At 37.2% G+C, this 18,909-nt stretch overlaps 1 protein-coding gene across 7 annotated transcripts in view; it reads left to right on the forward strand.

Annotated features, from left to right (window-relative positions):
• Nucleotides 1-18,909, forward strand: part of LOC127412971 (protein diaphanous homolog 2-like) — a 625,488-nt gene that overhangs the window by 445,247 nt on the left and 161,332 nt on the right. For all 7 annotated transcript variants that reach the window (XM_051649717.1, XM_051649721.1, XM_051649722.1 and 4 more), the window contains one exon: nucleotides 9,360-9,484. In XM_051649717.1, coding sequence (XP_051505677.1) covers nucleotides 9,360-9,484 — 125 coding nt within the window. The remainder of the gene's footprint in view (nucleotides 1-9,359; nucleotides 9,485-18,909) is intronic.

Genomic DNA, 18,909 nt, shown 5'->3' on the forward strand with positions numbered 1-18,909 from the left:
GCTCTTATACAAATATATAATTAATAAATACATATATATATATATATATATATAGAGAGAGAGAGAGAGAGAGAGAGAGAGAGAGAGAGAGAGAGAGTGCTTACTGTGAAGGAACTAATATCTCAGTGCTAATATTTTATTTACATGCAATATTTACATTTTTTCTTCTGTTGTCATTTTGGGATGAGAATCCTGGACATTTCTCAACATTTGTCACCCCATATTCTTCTTATTAACCCCCAGTCTTTCAAGGAAAACAGACCTTTATTAACTTGGGAAACTAGTCTTGACTTTTTTATGACTGTGGAACATATCAGAGGTGTCGGAAGGTGTGCATTCACCCAAGGGCATGTGGGTAGTGAAGCAGTGGAGGACAAAGGTGTGCATTTACCTATAAATATCCCCCAGCACCACAATCTGTTCACCGATAGTCATCACATATATAAACATGGCCCACCACACCCTCTACCCCTTGCAACTGCTGGCCCAGACTTCCTCAGCCTCCCCTGAGGCCCCTGACTGACATACACTGCTCAAGGTTTAATTCCCCTGTAATGCATCACCATTTCTGATTTCCTTTCTGCAGAACTTTGTAGCTACTCAGCTAGTTGTTAATGTTACATGTCAACATCATCTCAAAGCTTCGATGAAAGAACCAGACTTCCGATGTGACCAGCATCACTCACTGCTTGTTACGTAGTTTAGTGATTCTGCCCAATGGCAAGTTTTAACGGAGTACAAGCCACACATTTGTGTGTAGCTTGAAAGACTTTCTGTCTTTTCATTTGTAGAGGGCAAAGATTGATAAGTTAATGCACTGTGCTTTACTACTTGCCCTTCATCTGTCTTTACCTCTCTCCCTTTGCGAGTCTGAATTCTTCTCAACTCCCAGGGAACTGTCAGCACCTGTGGTTGACTAAAGTCTCTGGTATATCAAAATGCATTATAATTGGCTCCATTTGCTTGTCCCTCTAAGATGATGTATCAATTGTCTCTTTAGCTGCCAAAAGAAATATGTTTTCAAATGTGTACGAATGCAGTTCCATATGTGTGTATGGTACAGATATCTGTCTCCTTTTTAAAAAAATCTGTTCTCTTTCAAGTCAGGAAAACTGTTGTATCCCTGACCTATGGCTATATATTTTTTTTTCTCTGTCTACACTTTGTCAGCCTCTATCTATCAGCTTTATCTGCAGTTTGAGCTAAATAATTGAATCCAGGCCCTTTTAGGGCCTCAGTTGTGAAGAGATGTCATTGAACCAAGGAGCTTCTCACAATAGAGTGGCGTTATCGCCCGGCCAGCGCTGTTTACAGGATCCTAAGGGAAGCCGAGGAGAGAAAGAACACTTTTATTTCCAGCCTCACTGCTCCTTTATAGCAAATCCTCTCCTACAAATTGGGCGCCCGTTAGAGAGGTAGAGAGAGCGGACGGAGGCTGACGATTCCCAATCACACGCTTGATGGCCAGCATAGACAGAGCTGGCCTGTATTTTTGTTGCATGCTGTGTGTTGTTGATGTGGCCTAAATGTGAATGGGTGATCTATAATTGCTCCTCTCATTCAGAGGGAAAATGGGATTTGCTTGCGGTTTTTATAATTGTTGTTTGAATTGCACTTCTTTTCTTTGAATTTTCAGGTGTTTGACGTTTACAGTGTGACATGTGATTTAGAATTGTTTATATTTGAATAACAATGCATTTGGTGATATTAGAGTGTCCCTCCCTGCCTTCTCCTTGCTGTCTTTGTTTTACCCCCTTTTATTTACTCTTAATGATCCAAAAATATTGTAATTGCATCAGCTAGGATCTCCCGTGGAAAGCAGCTGATTTTGAAGCATATTTCAACCATAATATATATATATATATATAATGCAATAGCTCTCAGATGATCGAATCAGTCAATAAATCCCTAATTATGATGAAGCTTTGCAAAGTAAAGGATTTCAGGAAAGCACATATTAAAATAATAAATGGAGCAAATGTAAAAGGATTTGTTGCTTAGCACCCCATTAGCACCCCATTGATGGTGACTAGTAATTATGCTCTGCACAAAATGTGCTGTGGATTTGCACTCTTTCTGTACTGAAATTAATTGTTTTGTGGACTAACTATGCTCTGTTTGTTTTCTGTTATTTGATTATAGTAATATTTGAACGGTCACTAAAAAATCTGAAAATGTTTTGGTTAGGAAGGCTTTACTAACAGTGGTGTTAAAAGTTCCAGTAATCTTAAAAAAAAAAAAAATCCAGACTGAAACTTTTTTTTTTAAACCCTCAGCAAAAATGCTTCCATTTCAGCTGGAATAGTTATAAAGTAGCAGTTTGATTGCTTTGTCACCACAAGCATATCATCTTTATCCTGTGTGACTCGAGCTCTTTTGTTCAACCTTAAAGGCTCTTGTGTCGAGTTGCAGGTATGCTTTTGTCTTTTGTACTGGTAAAGTATACTGTTTCTATGTTGTCTGTATCTTATTACCTTTTTTCACTCTTAAGTGCCCTGGAGTGCTGGAAGATGCTGAACTGAACTGAAAAGATTTCGTTTTAGATTTACCACAAAAGAAAAGCTACAAATGAAATAAAATAAATTAGTTCAGTGCTTATACATGTAAGTGCTGTTTAGTAATTATTATTATTATTATTATTATTATTATTGTATGTTGAGATCAATAATCCTCAGCTGCACTTTGGAAAATATTTGGTCTGTTTTTAATACAAGCTATATAGTAAAAAGTTAAAGGGTCTCTTCATGGTTGTCCAATGAGAGTCATGTTTGATTGTGACGTTAGGCTATTAGAGGAAATAGATTGTACCTTTAAAGTTAATAAGGTAGAATTGGAGGGGGGATAGTTTGGGTATCTTTAACGTCTTTATTTTAAGGGTCTCTTGAGCTTTAAACTCATTACATACCAAATTAAGACATAATCTGGCCGTACCGTGTTCTGTTTCCTTCTCCCTATCAAACTTTTGTACAGGATGAATACAATTAACTTTGGTCTAATTGGAGTTTAATGAAAGATTCCAATTACCAGTGTACTTATGTCAAGTGATGGCCGTAGTTTTCATTTATAAACCTCTTTAGGTACCTCATCATCATCATCATCTCTCTCTCTCTCTCTCTCTCTCTCTCTCTCTCTCTCTCTCTCTCTCTCTCTCTCCTTCTTCTGTCTCTCTTTCTGTGTCTAACTCTCTTTCACACACATTCACAATTCACACTCCTTTTATGGACACATACATACTGTACATTCACTCAAGCATGAAGTCTCTCGTGTAATTCAAATCCTTGTGTGCAGGAAGATAAAAAGGTAGTAATTCTATTGTAAACCACTTAATGTTTGTTCACAGGTGACCTTGTCTTTTGTTTTATGTTCCGTTTGCCTTTGTTGGTAGAGATTGTTTAAAATTCATGCTAATGCAACACTGGAGCACCCTGCTCGGATATAAATCTCAATTCACATTGAATCTGAAAGCATCACAAGCTACAGCAATGAAATATTGATACACCTTATCAGTAAATCTCACACGAAATTGGTCCCTTCCAACAAATAGCAGAAAATAATGCTGACACCTTGGCATTAGAGCTTATGATTTGGTATTTTGCAAAGCGCATCTTCTTTCTTTTTTATGGCACAGAATGTTACTTTGTGGCAGTTTATAGCAAGAGGAGATGGGGCAGAGCTGAATGAAATAGTCCTCCTCTGTCCCCTGGCTCTAAAAGCAAATATCACACAGTGCAAGCCAGAACAGAGGAGCAGGGCTCAGCAGCACTAAGCCCAGGCTATAAATCTTTAAGAAGCGTACCAGTGAGGAGTTTGTCTTATTGTGTAATGCCATCACAATGGGCACTAATGCTGTCTAGACCTTGATCTTTAAATTCATAACTCATAATTGACAGAATTTACATGCAGGTTTCAGGTGTGTTTTCACATAGCATTCTTGCTTTTAAAACTGCTAAAGGGAGTGTGGTATGGAGCAGAATGTGGGGATCTATTTTTTTATTATTATGGTCCCACTTTATATTAGGTGGCCTTAACTACTATGTACTTAGCCATTTGAAACAATCTACTTATTATGTATATACATGTTGTTGTATTGTAATTACATTTAAAGTACTTGCATTTAATTACATTTGTAGTTACACTGTTAAATTTACCCCTAACCCCAACCCAACTCTTACTCCAAAACCTAACTCTAGCCCCTAATCCTAACCCTACCCTTACTCTTAAACCTACCCATTCCTCAACCTCAGTAGCAGCAAATGTGGGCATTTTGCAGAACAACATGTGGTTACACAGTAAATACAGTCTTGTATGTATTTAATGTTAGTACATAGTAGTTAAGTCCACCTAATATAAAGTGTGACCATTATGATTTTATTTTATTTTATTTTTTTTTTTTTTACCCATTTAAGTTTAATTTAACTAGTCTTCAAAACGACATCCATAATGTGATACACTGAAAAAAAAAAAAAAAAAAAACTTGCAAAGGCTAAACATGTACAGAAAAAGATGTTACAGAAAACACACACTTCAAAATAAAGTATTTAGACACTTTTGGACACTTAAGTCACACTTTTTATTTATTTATTTATTTTTTATTTTTTATTGCGTAGATAGCAAAATATCACTTTACAAGCATTAGTTAACTACGTTAGTTAACATGAACTAACAATGAACAATACTTTTACAGCATTTATTCATCTTGGTTAATGTTAATTTCAACATATAGGAATACATTTTATATCAAAATGTGGATATGTTAACATTAGTTAATGCACCATGAACTAACATATCTAACAATGAATAATTATATTTTTGTTCACTAACATTAACAAAAATAAATACATTCTGAAAAAAAAAAAATATTGTTTATTGTTAGTTCATGATACCATAATGCATTATCTAATGTTAACGAGTAGAACCTTATTGTAAAGTGTTACCGATTTATAAAATCAAGTGGCATGCTAGATCTTTTCTCTGAACTAACTTTTTTCACTTTTGTTTTTCTTTTTTAATTACTTTTATCCAAGTGGTCCCAAGGTCATTTCTAGTGGATGTATATAGTAAGTTCCCCTGAAATAAATCACATTTGGACATGTTCTGCAAAGTTTGACAACCAGAAGTGTCCAAATACTTTTAGTTTTTTTTTTTTATTTGTTGTTATTATTATATTTGATCTATGAGTTTAAACCTAATAAATGTATTTTTGTAAAATGTTTTGCTTCAAAGTATGTTTGTACTATATTGCTTTGGAATAAATGTCACTTGGTTTGGTGTTTTGTTATATTTTTTTTATATGTTTTATATATATGTTTTATATTTATGTTTTATATATATATATATATATATATATATATATATATATATATATATATATATATATATATATATATATATTTACATTTTTGGCTTAATTGTATAAAACTTTTTTTGGGGTTACTGTACGATGACCAAAAATGATAAATAATATATGTATTTTTTTTTAAATAGCACAGACAGAATACAATGAAAGTACACATTCTGTGTGAATGCCCCCTAACATGTTTGTTTCAAAAGAAAAAGTGCAATGAAATTAAATGCTGTTCAAAACTCCTGTAATGGGAAGTAGCTCGTAGCCTAAATATTTGTTAACCTAAGGCGGTGATGAATGCTCAAGCACATGGTGTTAGTGGCTGTTCTGAAACCACACCGACAGCAGTCATTAGTTTAAGTTGCCACGTCCCAGAAATGGTTTCTGTGAATAGAACAGTGAATCTTTATTTATTTTCTCTTCTCCGAATAATGAAAAAAAAAAAAAAAAAAAAACATGTTTAAGTTATTAACGCGGCAGTGCTGGTCCCCTGTAAACAGTGTTATTTTGTTGTTAATCTTACTAATGATATCCCAAAAGGATGCCTGTTTTATACTACTCGGGCTTCAAGGAGGGCTCCCTATTAAGAAGAGGAAAGCTGCTTCTGAGACAAACAAAATTTATTGCTGAAAAGCATAAACTGACCCATAATGAGCCCATACTTTTAGAGGAACATCAAAAGAAATATTAGCATGTTGTCCACTAATATTAATGTTCTTTTAGTTCATAACCATTACCACACACACACTGTTACCGCTACCTTCTTAGCTCTAGTTATGTCCAAAATTTGAATTCTACTGGACAACTTGTCATTACCCTATTTATAAATAAAACAAAGATTTCTTGAAAGCTCAAATTGGGAAATGCTGTAAATATCTATTCCTAGATCCTCTAGGCCTTGCAGTCATCACTTTTTATGTTGTACTAAATGAGATTTGTTCAGCATGTGCATGTGTTCCCTGGTGTTTGAGTTCCATCAATGTTAAGGCCTGTCAGATAAGTAAGTGCTGTTATTAGCTGACCTCAGACCTGGCTTTCTGTCAGCTTCACTAGTCCCCCAGCATCAGGTCTAGAAACCATACTATCTCAACTATTCATCTCCATCATCTGCTTGCCCACAATCCTCTCTCTTACTCTCACTCTCTCTTAAGAAAAAAACATCATTGCAAGATGCCATCAGAGTATTTTAAACCTAAAGTGTTTTGGCTTTTAAAACCTGAAAAGCTCGTAACATCACTGAAAAAGCTTAAAGATGAGCTCTTGCCCTCTCGCTCGAGTCTCTGTCTCTCTCTCTCTGTCGTCTCAGCTCTCTCACAAGGTCTGTCCTTAGATAGCGTGTTAACCTTAGCTTTGTAAGCCTTGATTAGAGGACAGTAAATCCCCAGTTGTGGGCTTCCTCCAGCCTGCTACTAATGACACAGAGTCTACCCTTTATATTGTTGTTAGTGCTCTGAGTAGATTTGTAGCTGCTGTCTGTTGTCCTCCTACTTTGGCTTTATTGTTGTGAGAGGAAAGTTAAAGAAGATGTCATTAGCCTTGACCTTGAGAAATAACTTGCAGCTAGGCTAACCAGGGATACACGGCATAGCTTCAATGCACTGTAAACCGCTGTGGTTCCTTTTGGAGAACTCATGAGTCATGTGGGTGATGCTCATCAATGGTTTAATAGCAGGCAAGTGCAGAGTTTCTGAAATAAATTAAATCTAAATGAAATCAATAACTGAGTCACTCAAATATCATCAAAGCGTCTGCTTTGTGTATTTACAAACACTCTGTACACCATACTTGCATTACAAGCAAATATAAAAATAAATGCAATCAACATTTATTACATGTACATTTATAACAGTTATTACAAAGAACATCCAATACACTCACATGTTCTGGCAATGTTGTGAAATAATTCAAAATGTACTTTCTTTTTTCCCCTCATATACACTGTCCACATGTGAACATAAACATCAAACTTATGATACTACTTATAAATAAAAACATTTTTTTTTTTTTTTTTTTTTTCTCTCAATTTGGAATGTCCAATTCCCAATGTGCTTTTAAGTCCTCATGGTCGTGTAGTGATTCACCTCAATCCAGGTGTCGGAGGACGAATCCCAGCTGCCTTCGCATCTGAGACCGTAAACCTGCGCATCTTATCACGTGGCTTGTTGAGCGTGTTGCCACGGAGACATAGCGCGTGTGGAGGCTTCACGCCATCCACCGCGGCATTCACGCTCAACTCACCATGTGCCCCACCGAGAACGAACCACATTATAGCGACCATGAGGAGGTTACCCCATGTGACTCTACCCTCCCTAGCAACCGGGCCAATTTGGTTGCTTAGGAGACCTGGCTGGAGTCACTCAGCACACCCCGGGATTCGAACTAGCGAACTCCGGGGGTGGTAGCCAGCGTCTTTTACCACTGAGCTACCCATAAGATTATATCCATTCTGATACTTGTCTATTATGAAGAATTTTGTGAAGTGAGTTTCTGTCTTCAATGTAATGACTATTTTACTGTAATTTGATGTGTACAATAAGAACACAATATGAACATTAAGTGTCAATAACACATTCTACATTAAATAACATTCAAATCAAAACAGCCTTGATTTTAAAATAACTTGTAAGGCTATAATCATTTGAAAAGTCTATAATTTGAAAGTTCAAATCAAACCTACACCCCTAACCAGGACAGATGCATCCTCGAACTTACACTCTTAAACTTCCCCAAAAGCTCCCCTCTCCAACTGTGCTAAGAACATGTCTTCCAAGCCCCATTTTCTTTTAAACATAATTTAGTAATTGATATACAGTATGAGCTGGAATCTCAGTCAAAAGTTAATTACAGCAGAGCTGGACCAAGGAACATTTAGTGAGCTGGAAATGACCTGAGATCACTCAGGATGTCCTCACGCCAACCCTGTCCTATAGTGTTTGTCTACTCTAAGACCCATACACTGCCTCTCATGTCTCCAATGAGTCAGTGTTTTGACCCTCTCAGATGGACTGAAGCCGGCCTTCTTATGCCGCTATCATTCGTACTGCATGTATCAATAAAGCTAAAGCCATACACCAATCACAATACTGTGCCAAGACTGCGTCCGCATCCCAATTGATACCCCTAAGACACTGCTGACGCTTTGAAGTCCAGACATGAAAGGACTACAGTGAGTGCAGATTGAGATGGTGAGCAGTAAACAGTGATTATGTAGAGATTAATGATGCTGAACCAATGCTGACACCACTCAGCCTCAGGACAGCAGCCAAAGTCAGTATGTTCAACCCCAGCACCACTTAGATACACCTGTCCATACCTGAGCACACCTGCAAGATTTACGTCATCAGTCAGCCAGTCCGTGCATGATTAAAAAGTGGTAACATAAAGATATCCGGTCCATGTGACTAATTGTGGTCCATGTGACTTGTAGTTGTGGATCAACAATAGGATCAACTCAAGAAAACTTGCATTTAACATTAATGCTTTAAATAAATGATAAACCATAGAAAATTATCTGAACCACTATTCATACATGTTTAATGCATTTTTATTTATGTACATTATATGATGTTACAGCATGCTTTGCCTCAAGTAATAACGTCACTGTTCAAAGTGTCTGGAGTTTTAAAGTCAGTATAGCCCATAGCAGTAACTTCAGTGCAGACTTTAATGGAAGTCAAATCCAAAGATTTCTCAGAGCTGAGTTGGAATTTGGACTTAATGTTTTGCTTGTCAAGATGCTGAATTTTAAAAAAGAGCACTGGAGTTCATGATACAGTATGTAGGCAACAACTACCACCTATAAAATATAGAAAAAAAAAAAAGAAAAAAAACTGAGACACTTAAACCCTTGCAATAAAGCCCAGCTGTACATTGTAGCACTTACAGTACAATTAGACATGAACTTAAAGTCTCAGATTTGTTTCAGATAAATGTGAAATATTGTATTGCCTTGGATCCAGTACAGTTCTTTCTGTGCATCCCTATAATACAATGATTTTCTGTGTTCCTTCTGCAGTGTCTGCCCAGATCCTAAAAGCCAGCCTGGACACAATGGAACGCCATATTCAGAGGCTGGAGAACGACATCCAGAATTTCCCCAAGACCGTTGAAAATCAGGATAAGTTTGTGGAAAAAATGTCTATATCCTTTGAGTACAATTACTAACTTTTTTGGTTGGGTGTGTTCTACTGTCTTCCATATACATGCTAAGCCCATGCAAGTGGGTTCAGCATTGTGTGTTTTAATCCAATGATGGGTCACAGAAATTTTCTTTCCAAATGGGCTGTGATCAGTAATGTAATGGCATTATAGTATATGACGGACTGTACCTCTTGAGGAATTGATAGGCTGTCTCAAAGTGAGATGTTTATAATCAGTCTCCTCCTCTGGCGAGCTCTCCAAAGGGAGTTCAGCCTTGGAGCTATTTATACAGCATTACTCCAGCATTACTCCTCTTTCTCCCCACAGACTCTAATAGAAGGCTCCTTAGCCATCCATACTTATCACCCCATGCTGATTTTTTATCTTCTAACCAGCCACAGGCACAGCCACAGGCCCACTCTTGAACTGTCTTAGGGCTATCAGCTCTCAAAGCACCTCTCCCATTTCAATAACAGAATATGTTTGCTCGCTACCCTCAAATTAAATTAGATGCCACAGCACCTCTCTGAATATCAAGAGTAAGGAAGTTAGACAGTTGTTTGACTTTTCATTTTTGACACGCGAATGTTTATGCATGCCAAAAGAGAGCTGGCGTGAAATTGTGCTGAGTTAGGGAAGTTGATTTTTTTCACTGGTTTTCTGTTTCGAGTGACGGCCTGACTTTTATATTCCCACTGAGATTCCTGCCGTTCCTCAGCAGTGTTATTAACTATGAGTAAGAACCATAAATCAATGACTTATCAAGTCTGAGAGACTTCCCATATGTTTCCCCAAGCACAGGAAAGACAGCAGTTAACCTTATTTTAGCTCTTTGTTCACAAGCTTAACATGAGGTTTATGTGGAGCTTACCCTGCACTTTGGGTGGCATAAGAGTAATAGCCCCAGCACCCATTAAAATCTGCACAGAATCAAAGAGAGCTGCTTAAGTTTGTATGACTTAGGAACAATGAGATTCACTTGCCTGCAGTGCGGCACAAAAAGCAAGCCAGAATACCTCTGTGGCCTTCGTGACAGTATTGATTAGCAGGACTCTGGAAGGATTGGAACTTGAGTGAGGGGAAATGGAGAGGTGAGGATTCACTGCTGCAGGGTCAAGGCCCAATGGCGTCTCTAGAGAATCGTAAAAGCCGGGCAGGCCCTGAGTGTAAACACTGCCACATCTCGTCCCTGTCTCAACTGATCTGTCATCAGAACCAGCACACAGCCTGAACTGAATACAGTCAAATCCATTTGATGATTCAAGTGGGTTTTTTTAGCAGGAAGAAAAAATAAAAGAGAGCTGTGGCTGAAAGAATGCGACTCCGCCCTCATTGTGCACCAGTCGTGATTCGTTTTCAGAGGTGTCAGAGCCTGACTGCAGACATGCTGACTGACAGCACGTTCAAACACAGCTGTGGCAGCTCTTTTGTGGATGACAGGGCAGACATTGTCACAGAGTTAAAAAGAAGTCTGAAAAAGGTTTCACTTGGCCATTGTGGACAGCAGGGTAGATGTTATTGAGGGAGTGATTGAATTTGTGAAAGAGGAAGTGTGTCTGTGTGTGGGCAAATGTATTTTCTGTTAACCGCACTCCATTGCTCTCCATAGCAACAGGCTTCTCAGTTCCCTCCTTATGGGTTTGACCTCAGGTTGACCTTTTGACACATGACTGGGGTGAAGACACAGAGTATTTTAGAGTCACAGTAAAGGAGATGTTTTAAAAACGTTTTCTTTTTACCTTCGCAATTGACAGGGAAGTGATTTGTGTGAAAAAGGGAAAAGACATATGTTGCCTTTTTACAGTGTGTTTTTTGCCTGTAGATACTCATTCAAGTCACACTACTCCAGGTGGGCACTGTCAGGTTTTCTTCCTTTGTTATGAACTGTAGCCTTGATATCTGTGATATTTAATCTACCCTGAAATCACTCTACTTTTTTTTTTTACTCTTCTGCTCTAGAGAGACCTGACACAATACGATTGTGGCGTTTTATATGCAGAACATTTGTTTCTTTTCAGTTTTCATGGCAGCTCAAACAGCAGATTTAGAGCCCTGCCAGTGAGATAGGAGGGGAGAATGAACTAGTATGCACCTAATTTTATGAGATAAAAAGGCATTAAATAGAGAGAGAGAGGAAGAGAGCAATAGAAGAATTTTGCCTAGGTAGGAGTCAGCTTTTCTTTTCTTTTTCTTTTTTTTTGGGGGGGGGGGGGGGGGTTGTAATAATTGCGGTACACATTGGGGATGGGGATTTTAGGAGAGTTATAATGATGTAAAGAGAAAAGAAAATAGATTTTACAGTTGTACTTTTAGTCTAATAATTTATTTTGATTATATATTAATATAATTATACATATTATATACTCCGCACCCATCTACTGAGGTACTTCAACTTGTAATAATTTCGGTACACATTTCACACCCCTTAGAAACAGTGGAGGTGACATTTTGCAATATTAAAAAATCTCATCAAATGTGGGAATATTATATTAGATTCACATTAAGGCACTTAAGACTCTGGAACAAATATGCATTTATTAGCTTACATGGCAATGCACCTTGATATATTGATCCATTAAATAGAAATGAGTGTAGCACCAAATCAGTTTGAAAATTCACTGAGCACACTGTGGCAAAAGAGAAATAAACTCTTGATATGAATCTTTTATTTTTTTTTTTTTTGTCAAATAAAGGAATTTTCTTTTATTACAGACTGTTCAATATTCCCTCATATTCTGGCAATATGAATATGTATGCATGAGAGTATGTTTGTCTGAGGTATTAGGTAAGCTATGGGAAACGAGTTGGATATTTTGAAGAATGAAATTGACTCGCATATACTTTATTTAAAGCATGGTTAGTGCTAAGGAACTCACACTACCTGCTAACATTTTTTTTCTTTTTCAATGTAAGTATTTCCACATTCTCTAGAGAATATTATCTGCTGTTTGCACTGCTAAATAATATCCTCATAAAAGCATTCACAGTCAGGATGGGGAGTTCATTCATTAATGCATGTCATAAACACAAGATACACCAGCATACATTAAAAACATATAGTTATTACAGTCCTCAGCTCTAAACTGATCTCAATAACTGGTGAAAAGCATGCAGAATAGCTTATACCCACAACCCTTATTGTTATAAATGCTTTTTGTTTTTTTTTCTCACCATTACTGTAATGTATGCAAATGACTGAGTGGGGTGTTTGTTCAGCAGTTTAGTGATATCTATCTATCAGAATTAATGGCATCCCATAAAGGCTTTTAAATGAACTCGTGGCCCCCAGAGAGCTTTAACTCAGTGGGGGGACAGTGCTGGTGGTGTGGGTGATGCCGCTGGTGGCCTGCCTGGGGACCAGGCGTACTGGCAGCTTAATGGAGAGCGGAAGGTTTGCAGCAGTGTTTTGCGTCCATACTGAGCTTTGATGTATGAGGGGGCCTGTCTAATAGATCTTCCTCTGCTGTAATTCAGCATGCTGATATTTAACTTAACCTTTGTGCTCTCTAGAGACTGAAAACACAAGTCAACTGGCTATTTTCCCCACCACCTCTCTAATAGCACATAGAATGCAGGAGCAGTGTAGTTTGAATTAATATAGTGATGTGTTAAAGAAGCACTTCTTCAATTTCTAATTTCCCTGAAGTGCAAACCATTATCATTGTTTTAAAAATTTCTTAGCAAAAATGCTCAAAACAAAATGCTTTCTGGAGGCAATTAATAAATTAATTAATTGTTAATGGGTAATTGACATTTAATACTTTTGGAAAGTTCACATGTTCTGTTGTGTGACTCCATGTGGTACTCTAACTAAAACTATTTTAAACAGTGTTTTCCTAATTATTTTATAATTACTATGAATGCAGCTTTTAGAACCTCATATTAATTGAGAGACTTTATGGAATATTTCAAAAATTAATGTGTCACACAACAGGACAATTTAAAATGAACTAGTGAAAGCAAAAAGATGTTTAAAAGAAATTGTTTGCACAAGAACAAACATTTTGTCATAATTTATGCATCGTCTTTCTTAACCCATATGACTTTTTTTTTGTTTATATATATATATATATATATATATATATATATATATATATATATATATATATATATATATATATATATATAATCTCCATTTATATTCTGCAATAGAAAAAAAGGTCAGATGGGATTGCAACAGCATAAGGGTGAGTAAATTGTGACAAAATGTTCCTTTTTTGGTGAACATTTCCTTTAAAATTTTGAAAAAAATGTAAGGTAATTTTGACCAGTCACAGGACCTAAAATATGCACCTTACTTTATACATTCACATTTATTTAAGCTAAAATATTGGTATTGCCCCCCACCTTTATATTTCATAATACAAAAGTAGTAGTGCTGTCAGTCAGTTATTGTTTTTAAATTTTTTTTATGGTGATTAATCGTATATTTTTTTTGTAGTTAATAGTTATTAATCGCAGAACATAGGTTGCATATTAATTGCAATGGACATTAAATATCTTAAACTCAAATCCTCCACAATATTAATCTGCCAGTAGACTGTGGCTAAGCAATTGTGAAGCTGCTTTCATGATTCGTGTCAGAGGGTTAACACCAGCGTCGAGCTCCGCTTTGAACTCTCCATGAAAAGCGCCTGCAAACAAAGACGTCTCATTCTGCATTTTGGTGATAGTTAAGATTTGGTGTGCTTCTTTGGTAATTAATACCTTACATAGGCTGAAAAATACTTGATTTCTACCACAAGTCCCAACTGGGCTTGTTTTGTACATCAAATAGTGCAAAGAGCTCCTTTCTCCGTCATTTTATCACTGACAGGGAGGCGCTGTCAGAGATTATTTTATTTACTGAGATAACAACCTCGACGTTGTTATCTTAGTTATCTCCTCTATAATAAGAGAGCGTAACAGTCAACTAGTGTTTTACAACCACCCATAGAATGTCTATAGGATGCCACGTTATGATGTTTTATGCTAAGCTTGTAGGCTCTCTTGGTAGAAGGGCTCTGGGGCTGTCTGTTTGTGGTGTGTGCGTCAGTGTAATGACTCTGGGTGGACACATTACAAAGGTTCCGCCCCTCACCAGTGTTTATAATGGCTGTGTCTCGTTTGGAAGGCTGCATGCTAGGTAGGATGCGTCCTTTGAAGGCTGCAGTATACCGAGCGTCCTCCTTTAAACAAGCCTCGTTTAAATGAGATGGCCTTCGCAGGACAAACGGAAACAGAACGTAACATGGTTGCTATGACATCACGCCACTCTTTAACAAGCGCGAGTGCTTTGAGCGAGAAGGGAACAAAGTCCCTCTCGAAGGGAATGTATGAGGTAGGTTTTAGGAGAGTTATAATGATGTAAAGAGAAAAGAAAATAGATTTTACAGGTGTAATTTTAGTCTAATCATTTATTTTGATTATATATTAATATAATTATACATATTATATACTCTGCACCCATCTACTGAGGTACTTCAACTTGGGAATTATCATTCCTTGCGTTTGAACATCATATTTACGGGCAAATTGGTGTCATTGTTTTTTAGACATTTCCGTTGAAGCAAAGAATTGTGGGTCGTGAGTGCCCACGAAGGATACACCTCATGCATCCTTCGAATTCCCTTGAAAGAAGGTTGCATTTGAAGGCTGCATTCGAAGTGTCCTACACGCTTTTCTGAAACGAGACAGCCTCGATGATGTATGCGGCTGACAAATGCAACCTCCAGAGGAGGCATCCTTCCAAACGAGACACAGCCACTGTATTAACGGTAAATGCGTTAATCGCGATTTAGAAAAATTAACGTTAAACTTTTTTTATGAATCACATGCGTTAACGTGTTAATTCTGATAGCTCTAAAAAATAGCAAAACAAAACCACCGCACTGTGCTTCACAGATGAGATAAAGGTGTGTATTTGTTTCATATTCATAAGTAATTATGTTTGAATGTGTGTATAAACTACCAAATCACATACTTTTAAAATACAAGGTTTCCCTTTCACCTGCCAAGCTGTAAATGCTCTGCACTTATATAGTGCCTTTTAAACTTAGCTGTTCTACAAAGCACTTTACAGTGTGTCTCATTCACACACACACCAGTGACAGCAGAGATGCCATGCAAGGTGCTAGCCTGCCATTGGGAGCAACTTGGGGTTCAGTGTCTTGCTCAAGGACACTTCGGCATGGGAATTGAACCACTAACCCTGTGATTAGTGGGCAACCCGCTCTACCACCTGAGCCACAGCCACCTGCAATTCAATACATACAATTCAGATGAGAGGGTGAAATTTATGAAAATATTCCCTGAAACTTTGCTCTTTATTGTGCCTCTCTTTGAAATTCCTATGAACAAATCATGTCTAGTAGCTGCAGAATACAGTGCCTTGTTAGACAGAGGAAATCACCCTCCAAGGGAAGTGCTAGACAAGTCAGGCTGGTCATTTTATAGAAAACATTTGTGATTTATTTGTTTTCTTAATCTCTCCATTCAGAGAAGCATGCATTGGACTAGGGTTGCTCCGATACCAAAATTTTGGCTTCGGTACGATATCAGCCCTGGTACTGACCTGATACTAACTCGATACTTAGGCAACAGATAAAAAATAAAAATAAAATTAAAAATAAAATATAAAAAAAAAAAAAAAAAACATTTTTTTTAATGAAATTACAAAAAGAACGGCATAAATTTTTATAGATACAAATTATGCATTTTCTGTTTTATTTTTTCTGGATTCCATGTTAAATATTTTAATTAAATGTTATGATCAAATTGTGTTTAATCAAATACATACTGTACAGCTTTAATCAAATGAAAATATAATACTTTTCAACTAATATACAGGTGCATCTCAATAAATTAGAATGTCGTGGAAAAGTTCATTTATTTCAGTAATTCAACTCAAATTGTGAAACTCGTGTATTAAATAAATTCAATGCACACAGACTGAAGTAGTTTAAGTCTTTGGTTCTTTTAATTGTGATGATTTTGGCTCACATTTAACAAAAACCCACCAATTCACTATCTCAAAAAATTAGAATACATCATAAGACCAATAAAAAAAACATTTTTAGTGAATTGTTGGCCTTCTGGAAAGTATGTTCATTTACTGTATATGTACTCAATACTTGGTAGGGGCTCCTTTTGCTTTAATTACTGCCTCAATTCGGCGTGGCATGGAGGTGATCAGTTTGTGGCACTGCTGAGGTGGTATGGAAGCCCAGGTTTCTTTGACAGTGGCCTTCAGCTCATCTGCATTTTTTGGTCTCTTGTTTCTCATTTTCCTCTTGACAATACCCCATAGATTCTCTATGGGGTTCAGGTCTGGTGAGTTTGCTGGCCAGTCAAGCACACCAACACCATGGTCATTTAACCAACTTTTGGTGCTTTTGGCAGTGTGGGCAGGTGCCAAATCCTGCTGGAAAATGAAATCAGCATCTTTAAAAAGCTGGTCAGCAGAAGGAAGCATGAAGAGCTCCAAAATTTCTTGGTAAACGGGTACAGTGACTTTGGTTTTCAAAAAACACAATGGACCAACACCAGCAGATGACATTGCACCCCAGATCATCACAGACTGTGGAAATTTAAGACTGGACTTCAAGCAACTTGGGCTATGAGCTTCTCCACCCTTCCTCCAGACTCTAGGACCTTGGTTTCCAAATGAAATACAAAACTTGCTCTCATCTGAAAAGAGGACTTTGGACCACTGGGCAACAGTCCAGTTCTTCTTCTCCTTAGTCCAGGTAAGATGCCTCTGACGTTGTCTGTGGTTCAGGAGTGGCTTAACAAGAGGAATACGACAACTGTAGCCAAATTCCTTGACAGGTCTGTGTGTGGTGGCTCTTGATGCCTTGACCCCAGCCTCAGTCCATTCCTTGTGAAGTTCACCCAAATTCTTGAATCGATTTTGCTTGACAATCCTCATAAGGCTGCGGTTCTCTCGGTTGGTTGTGCATCTTTTTCTTCCACACTTTTTCCTTCCACTCAACTTTCTGTTAACATGCTTGGATACAGCACTCTGTGAACAGCCAGCTTCTTTGGCAATGAATGTTTGTGGCTTACCCTCCTTGTGAAGGGTGTCAATGATTGTCTTCTGGACAACTGTCAGATCAGCAGTCTTCCCCATGATTGTGTAGCCTAGTGAACCAAACTGAGAGACCATTTTGAAGGCTCAGGAAACCTTTGCAGGTGTTTTGAGTTGATTAGCTGATTGGCATGTCACCATATTCTAATTTTTTGAGATAGTGAATTGGTGGGTTTTTGTTAAATGTGAGCCAAAATCATCACAATTAAAAGAACCAAAGACTTAAACTACTTCAGTCTGTGTGCATTGAATTTATTTAATACACGAGTTTCACAATTTGAGTTGAATTACTGAAATAAATGAACTTTTCCACGACATTCTAATTTATTGAGATGCACCTGTATATATTATACTGGCGGCCAAAAGTTTGGAATAATTTACAGATTTTGTGTTTTGGAAGGAAATTGGTACTTCAGTGCACCAAAGTGGCATTCAGCTGATCACAAAGTATAGTCAGGACATTACTGATGTAAAAAAAACAGCACCATCAGTATTTGAAAAAAGTCATATTTGATCAAATCTAGACAGGTCCCATTTCTAGCAGCCATCACTCTAACACCTTATCCTTGAGTAATCATATTAAATTGCTAATTTGGTACTAGAAAATCATTTGCCATTATATCAAACACAGCTGAAAGCTGTTTGGTTCGTTAAATAAAGCTTAACATTGTCTTTGTGTTTGTTTTTGAGTTGCCACAGTCTGCAATAGACTGGCATGTCTTAAGGTCAATATTAGGTCAAAAAATGGCAAAAAAAGAAACAATTTTCTCTAGAAACTTGTTAGTCAATCATTATTTTGAGGAATGAAGGCTATGCAATGCTTGAAAATGCCAGAAAACTGAAAATTTCATACAAAGGTGTACACTACAGTCTTCAAAGACAAAGGACAACTGTCTCTAACAAGGACAGAAAGAGATGTGGAAGGCCAGATGTACAACTAAACAAGAGTATAAGTACATCAGAGTCTCTAGTTTGAGAAATAGACGCCTCACATGTCCTCAGCTGACAGCTTCATTGAATTCTACCCGCTCAACACCAGTTTCATGTATAACAGTAAAGAGAAGACTCAGGGGTGCAGGCCTTATGGGAAGAATTGCAAAAAAAAAGCCACTTTAAAAACAGAAAAAAAAAAAGAAAAAGTTAGAGTGGGCAAAGAAACACAGACATTGGACAACAGATAATTGGAAAAGAGTGTTATGGATCTTAACCCCATTGACCTTTTGTGAGATCAGCTAGACTGTAAGGTGATTATTATTATTATTATTATTATTATTATTATTTAAAATTGTAATAGTAATTTTTCATGTTATTAATGTCCCGACTATACATTGTGATCAGTTGAATGCCACTTTGGTGG

The sequence above is a fragment of the Myxocyprinus asiaticus genome, chromosome 22, assembly GCF_019703515.2.
Source record: "Myxocyprinus asiaticus isolate MX2 ecotype Aquarium Trade chromosome 22, UBuf_Myxa_2, whole genome shotgun sequence".
In the NCBI taxonomy this organism is placed as follows: domain Eukaryota; kingdom Metazoa; phylum Chordata; class Actinopteri; order Cypriniformes; family Catostomidae; genus Myxocyprinus; species Myxocyprinus asiaticus.